The sequence below is a fragment of the Anticarsia gemmatalis genome, chromosome 10, assembly GCF_050436995.1.
Source record: "Anticarsia gemmatalis isolate Benzon Research Colony breed Stoneville strain chromosome 10, ilAntGemm2 primary, whole genome shotgun sequence".
Classification (NCBI taxonomy): Eukaryota; Metazoa; Arthropoda; class Insecta; order Lepidoptera; family Erebidae; genus Anticarsia; species Anticarsia gemmatalis.
Genome location: NC_134754.1, coordinates 13,575,072 through 13,585,371, shown reverse-complemented (window position 1 = coordinate 13,585,371; position 10,300 = coordinate 13,575,072). Strand labels below are relative to the sequence as shown.

Below are 10,300 nucleotides of genomic sequence, written 5' to 3'. Positions count from 1 at the left end.
CTTGTGGTGAAAAAAAAATGTATGGTGGCTTTACTGCCCACGCCATAAATAATTTCTAAATTTTATTAGAATTCTAAATTGGTATAACATGCAGCATTAATACCGATTATTGTCAAAATATTACAAAGAACTTAAATTTTTAACACTTTTGCCGGTCGACTAATTTAATTTTTCACGCTAAGCATGTTCTAGATTCAATAGCTCATCTATTCAGGATTTAATTGCAAAACACGGATTTAAAAAAAGTCTTAATTTGTGATCACAGCACCAAAAAGTACGAGCGTAAATCGCTTTCTTAAACACACATAATGGGCAAAATTTTTTGCTAATAAATCCTAAATTGATGTACTATTGAACCTAATATCTTGTTTTGTTATTACTACTTGTCTTTTATTTAAACTATGCATTCAAAGTTAAATTTTATAATTTTTCAACACTTTTGTGCAACTTTGAGCACTTGTGTGCAGTGTTGAAAAAAAAAAAGAAATACAAAACATAAATACTATTCAAATAATAAAGATAATTAGAAATCTAAAGAGAACTACTCTGTTGACAAAAAAATCATTTTTCATCAAATTGTAATACATTATTTTGAAATAGACTTGGTAGAAGCAGCACAGTTCCAAGCTTTTTTATCATCTAAATAATCTTTAATAGTGTAATAACCCTATAAACATGAATATTTGAAAGCAAACTTAGCTTAAACGCGCTGATAAAATAAAATTAGTCGACCGCCAAAAGTGTTAATAATTTAAGTTCGTTGTAATATTTTGACAATAATCGGTATTAATGCTGCATGTTATACCAATTTAGAATTCTAATAAAATTTAGAAATTATTTATGGCGTGGGCAGTAAAGCCACCATACATTTTTTTTCACCACAAGTGCTCAAAGTTGCACAAAAGTTGTGAAAGATTATAAAATTTAACTTTCAATGCATAATTTAAATAAAAAACAAGTAGTAATGACAAAACAAGATTGTAGATTCAATAGCACATCTATTCAGGATTTATTTGCAAAAAACGGATTTAAAAAAAGCCTTAAATTGTGATCACAGCATCAAAAAGATCGAGCGTAAATCGCTTTGTTAAAAAACACACAAAATGGCCAAAATCTCAAAAACTATGATACTTGTGCCAGAGGTAAATTTTGATATTTAGATCAGTTGGGTGGTCGCCCATCCGCTGGTAAAGGATTATCCATTATTTACGCCACACCCTGTATATATATATATTATTTAAACCTAATTCGTAATTATTATTATCATTCGGTTCTAATTACAAATTTAAAGCTAACATACTCAACAAAATCAACTAATCAGATTTATGCTAGTTCAAACAAAGTTATTTAATAAAATATTAATATTATAAAAGCCTCCCTCGGCTCAAGCGCTGCTGGACTTCCTCTTATATTGATTTACTTGTCACTGCACCAACTGTCCTGTCATAAAATTGGAAAAAATCTAAAATACGGACTTTAGAGCGAGTCGCGACTTTTACCCTGTTTTATATAAAGGCGCCTTAAGTAATAGGTAATATTGAAACAATCATGTTATATGAAGATATACAATGAAGTTATAAACAAAGAACATGCACAATACAGATAGAGTCTATGTAATAGGTATTTTCACGAAGTGATCTTTTTACGTCTACCTGTTGCGGAAAGTTGGCCGCTGTGCCAGTTATAACTATTGTCTGTCATGCTCTTTGTATCAATTAAACTTGTTCTAGTGAGGATCGTTACATTTCTGTAAAACATTTGCTACATCCAGGACCACGGTTACTAGCCCACATAATGTCATCCATTATGGTTAACGAATACCATGTTTCTATCTACTTATTTATTTTACATTCTATTCTCAGCTTGTGTATAATTTTGCACGGTTGCAACTTGCATTTCAGTGTATTTTGTGTTTATCCTTGAACTAAATGTGGCTAAATATTGTTCGCAAATGGCTGCGGGAATGCTACGTCTAACAGCAATCATTTATTGCTGTTATTAGCTATTAATTCCAAACACCAAGACATAAAACAAATGTTCGTTTCTGTAACGACACGTTGAACATCAATTTTCTAGCGGTCTATCGAAGTTCGTGATAGATTTCACAAACTATTTTAGAATACCACAAAATACCTTACCGACAAATACCTAAATCTTTTGCGGTTCCTTTGGCACCATTACTCCTTGCTTCTTAACTATACACAGTGTAGGTACCTATACCTCCCTATACGACTAGAAGACCACGTCACTGTGGGTGATTGTATAAATTTGTGCTGGGCTGTTTACTTCTTTGTCTAAAAACCTGTGAATATAATACAAGTACCAACCTATTATACTTTTCTACGTAAAAGAGTTGTAAGGTTATAAAAAGTAATCATTGGTTCAGACGTTATGTGGTTGTGTAATACACTCGCCCCCTATTTTATGAGACCTAAAAATAGTTGATGAGTGGGTGCATAATGCACTCAGCACTGTGGTGTAGGTATGCATGCGTCTCAACCTAGTCCTCGAAAAGGGGAACTAAGGCATTGGGGTAACGTAATAAACAATGCTTTAGACTAGACAGTGAGAGAGTGAATCAAGTTAGACATTGTTGAATGAAACACGAAGTGAGCGCGACCTACTAAACTGTAAGCCTCCCTAAAATGTAGGTCAAAACCAATCAAGTCTGCGTTGGACGTCGAGAATTTGTGCTCAATATTTGGCAAGCTGGAGCACTTAAGCTTAGGTACTCGTAAGCAGTCGTAAGTAAGAAGTTCCAGTACTATTTAGGTATAGTACCTTCTGTTTATAGTGTCGCCCCAAGACTAAAAGTTACTCCAAGTAGAGCATTAAAGCCAAAATAGGTATAAGCTCGATTGTAGAAAAAAATAGTAGCTTGCTCAAAGTGTACAGTTATGTAAATCTTGATACCACGTAGACTGTGGAGTAATGGGAGGAAGTTGATAACACAGTACAATACTAAATGACGTGGGTGAATGGTCATCGTGGTGGCAATGTAACAAGACGACCATACAACTATTAACATATTATAGGTTCGTAATGTGTGACAGTTTTGACAGACAGCAGTCTACGTGATTCAACACCCCACCAATTTCAGTGCGGCATAAAAATAGTTTTTGTCAAGATTCTCATAACCACTCAACCGTGGCATTTGGATACAGGCATCAAAATGAATTAGGACATAATGATATTACCCATTATCCATCTATTATACATTTACACCTATGACTGAAATATTGCTCGCTTTCTGTACGACTAAATTAAGCTAAGTTAACTGTTCAGTGAGTTTCAAAACGTACGCGACTTCTAACTTTCCACCCCTGAGGAAAGTAAAGCACCCAAGCACCTACCTACATGCATGTCGATATAAGAAACTTGCAACGATTCTAATATCGACTACTGAACACTCAGTATATCTGTAAATTGTAATTGTACCAAATGTCAAAATGATTAAAGGTTGCGTAATATCGACAGAGCGTGTCCTATTTCGTTCGTTTGAATCGTTTGATTGTGTTCAATAGGTGATCGGTCAGAGAGGGCAGGCGGCGCGGCGCAAAGACGCTGGACTCGTTGCCGACTGCCGTCAATTACCAACTCTTAAGATACCAATGAAGGACAATTACTGGTCGGTCGTGAGTCGCGAGTGGGCGCACTCCACCACAGCCGACGTTTAACGACACAACTACTTCCTCTGCATACATCATGTTCGAAGCGACCTGCTAATTGCATTCAACATTGGTATATTTGATGTCTTATTGCTGAGTGCTGGGCGCTAGACACGGATGTTCAGGCGGGTTGACTTGATATATGGTCAATCAGCACATAGCAGACGTGTTTTATAGATATTATGTAGTTTGTACGGCGCACGTGTCGCTTTTCATTGAATCATGATGGACGTTTATGCAACGGTCGAGTCGGTCGAGTGTGTGGCTCGTCGCTCGCAGGAATGTGTGGCGGTGTGGCGACATATCGCGTACGAGAGTAAGTCGCAGGCTGCACACGTTGTATCACATGCAGATGACTGTTTGATCGACTTCCTGATTCACCTCGAGCATAAGCACGTTGTGTAAGTATGTACCTACTGACACATCTACAGCTACCACACCGTGCCATACTTACAGGCCGTATATCAACATTGATTCACACTTTTGCTCTCTATTATGGCAGCCGTCAGCCATACGACTGTGGATGGACAAGACAATTGGGAATTTATTACATTATTTGAGATATAGGTACCTATGGCTAAAACATGAAGGCAGAAAGAGTTTATCATCATTCGTATACATCTATACTAATATTATAAAGCTGAAGAGTTTGTTTGTTTGTTTGTTTGTTTGTTTGAACGCGCTAATCTCAGGAACTACTGGTCCGATTTGAAAAATTCTTTCAGTGTTAGATAGTCCATTTATCGAGGAAGGTTATAGGCTATATATCATCGCGCTACTACCAATAGGAGCAGAGTACCAGTGAAAAATGTTACAAAAACGGGGAAAATTTTTAACGCTTATGTAACGCAAGCGAAGTTGCGCGGGTCAGCTAGTCTATACTAATATTATAAAGCTGAAGAGTTTGTTTGTTTGTTTGAACGCGCTAATCTCAGAAACTACTGATCCGATTTGAAAAATTCTTTCAGTGTTAGATAGCCCATTTATCGAGGAAGGTTATAGGCTATATATCATCACGCTACGACCAGTAGGAGCAGAGTACCAGTAAAAAATGTTCCAAAAACGGGGAAAAATTTTACCCATTCTCTCTTATGTGACGCAAGCGAAGTTGCGCGGGTCAGCTAGTATGAAATATTGATGGAATTAATTTTAGACAATTTTCACACTAAAATCGAATCTTTGTCATTTTGCTGTGGGGGTCTATTTGAAAACAAATAACCAATTAACAATCAGATCATAAACAGCTTTTAATCGAAATCAGCCGAAATCACATATTACAAATATGTGTAACGTTGGGAATGGAATCAAACCCATAACAACTGGCACAGTGGCGGTGGCAGGTAACATTTACTTGATCTACGGCTTTCTACGGTTAATACGTTATTGGGACAATTTAAATTTGCACAGAGAGATATACATATATGAGGTACTTAAATAAAGCTTTGCTGTGTGTTTTTGTATCAACCATCGAGGCAACGTCTCCAAGGAGCGCGTCAATTGAACAATGAATCGTATCACCGAATATCATCGCGTACAATACACATCTAACGAGCTTTTATTGATTCTGACCCAATTTTTTTATTAGTTGTGTTGAAGCGCAGGCGCTGCGCCCGGACATTCATACACACGCTCTATCTACTTACTTATTGGTGTTCTATCAGCTGTCCGTTATTCTTGATGTAGTTTGAAACATAATATCTTGCGCTTGTTTGGTATAAGCCAAGTGTTTCTACGGTACGTTAACTTGTCCCTCAATCAACGAACCGATATTCATAGAAGCTCGGTACTGCGACTCTTCTGTCATGTTTAGGATGCTCTATTGTATTCAAGGCTCTGTGAGTACGCGTACGTTACACAGCAACTGTTACTGTACGCTGTACGCAGCCTTGACTAATTCGTTACTGAATGGTGAGAAAGTTTCTAAACTCAATTAAGTTCAATGTAGCCGAAATATTATGTACTTATGTGTACGTAATTGTTTATTATTAGTTACAATTACATTTCAAGAGGTCGCTGAGATGATTTTCCTGTTATTTCACTGCTGGAAATAATCTTTGCTGTCGTTTATGAGTAAGGGCCGTTGACCTCTACTATGGTTAATACTGAACAAGTAAAACCCTCAATTATTTAAGTAACTTACTGTAGCACAGTCAATATATTTTATCTTTTAACAATTTATTTCCAATTCATGCGAAAGGAAAACATACATATTCCGTGGCGTAGAGGTTTAGATCACCACGCTGCTACCACTGCGTCGGGAGGTCGTGGGCTCGATTTCCACAAGGAACAATTATTTGTGCGAACCATAAACAATTGTTTCGAATCTGGTTGTATTTCGTGTTCGTTGTTTTTTATGTTTGTAAAAGTCCCCGCGACACAAGAGCAATTCTAGTGCGGGAATTCCTTTAAAAAAAATCTCCTACAAGTTCTCAATAAAACATAACTTGGAGGTATCTGGGTGATAAACGAAATAAAGCGCGTTTTGTACACAATAAGACATTTATTAGTGTTCAACGTAACATTTAATTTGTGATGTTCACTATCGGCTCGACACTATGGCACCAGGGGGCGCGCGCCGCGGCTCCCACACTTCTTACACGCACTACATACATACATACATACATACACAATGACATGTGAAGCTCCAACGAGCTCCATTCACTGGGTAGCTGACATTCCACCAGGGGGCGTGCGAGTTAACCACCATATTGACTTCTAAAGACTAAAAAAAAGCTTTGGTTTTATGAAGTATGTAAATATTTTTAAAAATCACTTATACATTTAAATGAGAGTAAAGTTAAGTATATGATGATATTACTAAAGTGTGTATAATTTGGACACACGTGTCCCTCGCAGGTCCCTGGTGCAAATGCAGGCAGTTACATTACTAGTACTTAGAGTAATAAGGCGAAGGCGACACGGCAGTGTTGGTAGTGATGGAGGTGACGGAGGTGACGGAGGTGACGGCAGTGGGGCGAGCGCTCGGCTCTACACTCCAGCAGCACCGCGGCGCGCGAACTTACATACAACAGCACACACATCACACATCGCGGCCCGGCCGGCACGCACACAAGCTTCTAAAATACTATATTATCTCGTCGACATTTAAAAAGCATTGACTTTGATAAATAAATACACAATTACTTATAAGTAGCCTATGACTGCAATGGTCCAAAAGTGAATGTAACGATGTAAATATAACTAATAAACATCAATCAACATCTGGCAGTGTTCTGATCGTTAGTAAGTTTAAAACACACAATATCTTACACACGCATTTGAGACACGACTAGTGCTAGAGAGACTATTAAGTAGTGTGGCAACACTAACACAACAATAAAGCGCGGCCGGCGCAACTATGCTTACATCTATAAAATCAGTCAAAAATAATAATAATCATGTAGTTATATTATATAGGTATACTTGTGGAAAATAATATAACAAATTAATAACTCCTAAATATTTGTACTCGGTTATAACTTAAAAACTAAAAAAGGAAATAAAATCAGTCTCAACATAAAGTCTCATTTGATCAGTAGAACATGGCAGTGCCGTCACAACGCTGACGCCACTGTGTGAGTATTCATTTGTACGATTACGACTATTAGTATTAGTACTTAATAAGTAGTAGTAAACAGAGGCACATCATTATTATATGTGCGTTATTCGTTCAACACGTTTCTGAAACAATAGCCAGTGGTCCTTCGATTTGTACCTGTCTTTGTTGGCGGCAAGCGGATAATACGTCTTCGAAGTTTACTATAACCGCACAATACTGACTATAAGTTATCTATCTCTCTGTTAACTAAAATAAACATGGATATACGACTGGCGGGCGCACACTGTTAGTTTACACACATACAACACACAAGTATTACGAGTACTCGTTAAATCAAATCGTATAAATATATAAGTACGTAGAATAGAACTTCATAAAATATAGGACGCGCTCCATTTACTGAACTCCACGAGCTTCGAGATTCCGATACGAGGTTTAATAAAGTTAGTGGGTGTCAGACGGACAGCTCTACGAGCGAAGGTTTCGGGAAACTTTCTCTTAGATTTCGTCCTCCCTAGCGACGGGATCGTTCGACGCGAGAGGAACGGGGCCGGGCGTCGACTCGTCGGTCACGGTAAAAGGAGCGCGAATAACGAACACGACTTACGACTAACACACATTTGGTTAAGCTCTACGGGCGCAGGAGCGGCGCCTACGCCTTGTAGTCGCGGTGCGGGTGCGCGCGCAGCCACAGCGCCAGCGTCAGCGGCAGCGCGGCGGCGTGCGCGGCCAGCAGCGCTGCGCCCAGCGCCAGCGGCACACGCGCCAGCCGCGCCAGCGCCGCTAGCACGCGCGGCCCGCACGCCGCGCCGTGCAGCGCCGCGCCGCCGCCCGACGCCGCCGGCACGCGCCGCGCCGCCGCGCACTCGTCCCCGGGCCGCGCGCAGCACGACTCCGGCACCCAGTAGTACGCCGTGGCCGCGCCCACCGACAGGTCCAGCGCGCCGTCCGCGCCCGCCTCCTGTTGCGCGCGCGCCCACGCCGAGTGCTGCCAGTCGCGCGGGCCCTCCGCGCCGCAGCACTCCAGCTGTAACGTCGACGAGGTTTCGGTTATTTGGGGTTTCACATCGGTCTACGGCGAAAACGATGACCCTCCGATTTTGCGTCGCGGTTTTTACGGTGAAATCGGTCAGATAGAACGTATGAATACAATACTGCTCGAATGCCATATTATGCTATCGATCACTTCCTTCGTTAACACGATCCTGTCGTCCTTGTTACGAAACGGTAATAGGAAAAGATACGTGAAGAATCGGATGCTACGATTACTACTTGCACGTCGACACCACTTTAGCTAATTGGGGCCGCTCTCGAGGAAGCGAGACGGTTCATCAGGCTTATCGGAGCGTCATCGGAGAGACGGTGCAGAAGCAAGAGAAGCGAGAGGAGCGAGAGGAGCCCTTCGGCCGTGTATGATACCAGAGTTACGTAACCAGTATCATACGAAGAAAAAAATATCGTTGTAGGATACTGGTATCCAAGTGATAGGATTTATTATTTTTCTGATACCCTTCATTATGTTTGGTAACCAGTATCCAGTAAAGAATATAACATTCTGCCTATGAACCAACTCGGCAAAACTGTGATAAGCAAAAGGGTAGTTTCCCAACTCAATACTGAGATGAGAACCCTAACTGGTTATGTCATTATCCACTTCTGGTTATATTATTGTCCTCTTTCATCCGAGTAAAAGCCATCAGATCGCATTCTGTACCTACGCTTATTGTAAAGCCTCGCTTTATTGAAAACATACATGGAAACAAGGAAATAGTTCAACACTAATTTCGTTTTCATTTAGGTATTTTCGTATGATACTGGTTACCAAACTCTGGTATCATACACGGCCGAAGGGGAGAGGAGCGAGAGGACTGACCCCGTGCTGGATGACGTCGAGCAGTTGCGTGCGCGAGTGCACGACGCCGTACTCGTGGCGCACGGTGTGGTCCAGCGAGTCGCGGAGCGCGCGCTGCAGCTGCGGCCGGTGCGCCGCGCCCCACCACACGGCGGCCGCCTCGGCCACGGCCGTGAGCGCCAGCAGCGCGAAGGCGGCCGCCAGCAGCGCCGCTGAGCCGCGCAGCGAGCCCGCCAGCGCCGCCAGCGCGCCCAGCGCCAGCGCGCCGCCCCACGCCGCCAGCGCGCACAGCCCGGCGCGCCCCGCCGCGCTCTCGCTGCCGCGCCCGTCCCACAGCGCCCACGCCGCGAACCCGCACGCGCCGCTGCCCACGCACTGCAACCGAGGGTCTCGACTCAGCGTCTGCTACATGTGTTGATGTGTCGCGCCTGCACTCGGCTCCTTCGTTACTCGCGGAAGCTCTAACGTGTTTGTTTACGTTGCAGTTCGGCTCGTGTAAACATTGGGCGGACCACGCGCGCTTATGGCTGCCTGTGATCCTTTCATGTATATTCCGACGATATTGACACGGTATCGAAGCTATACTAAAGAGGTTTAGAGACGATGACAGGTTACGGTTAGTTATTGTCGAAGAGAAATAAATTATAGAGTAGAAACGCAGGCGAACCGAATGACAAGCAATAAAGAGTTAAAAATGAAACTCGTAATTGTAGCGAATGATTAAGTATCTAATCGTCAACTAACTTATAATATTAAGATTTTACTTTACTTACCAAAAATATAATGTTAAAAATGATCAGCAAACATTTCATTAGCGAGTAGCACCGAGACATACCCATGGCTTCCGATTAGGTACCGACCTGTTCAGAAATGGATACAAATATTATAAACTTTCAATCGTTTTATATAATTTTTACTATTTCATTTATAAAGCACAATGTTGTTGTATTTCTTTCTAGTTGTTGAAACATTTATTTCAAAACACAAATTCACAGTTCAATGGCTTTTTGATTAATAATGTAAATGTTGCCAGATAACATTTTTGTTAAACTACTAATAAGTAGTAGGTTCTATAAAAATATTCGACTTATCATATGACTATCGGGTACATTTACAGTGCCCTTTTTATAAAAGTTTAATATAAATTTAGTGATGAATTCTGTAATAATACATGATACCTATTTAATGAATCTGTGATTTAATTGTTTCAGCGAGCCATAG

The 10,300-nt window shown here is 41.0% G+C and overlaps 1 protein-coding gene across 1 annotated transcript; it reads right to left on the bottom strand.

Moving 5' to 3' along the window:
* Positions 1–6,156: 6,156 nt before the first annotated feature.
* On the bottom strand, positions 6,157–10,094 carry LOC142976135 (leukocyte antigen CD37-like). Its single transcript, XM_076119374.1, has 3 exons — positions 9,853–10,094; positions 9,101–9,454; positions 6,157–8,254 (listed from the first exon to the last, which is right to left on the bottom strand). The coding sequence occupies exons 1-3, from the start codon at positions 9,916–9,918 to the stop codon at positions 7,880–7,882; spliced, it is 795 nt and encodes a 264-aa protein (XP_075975489.1). The 5' UTR covers positions 9,919–10,094; the 3' UTR covers positions 6,157–7,879.
* Positions 10,095–10,300: the final 206 nt, after the last annotated feature.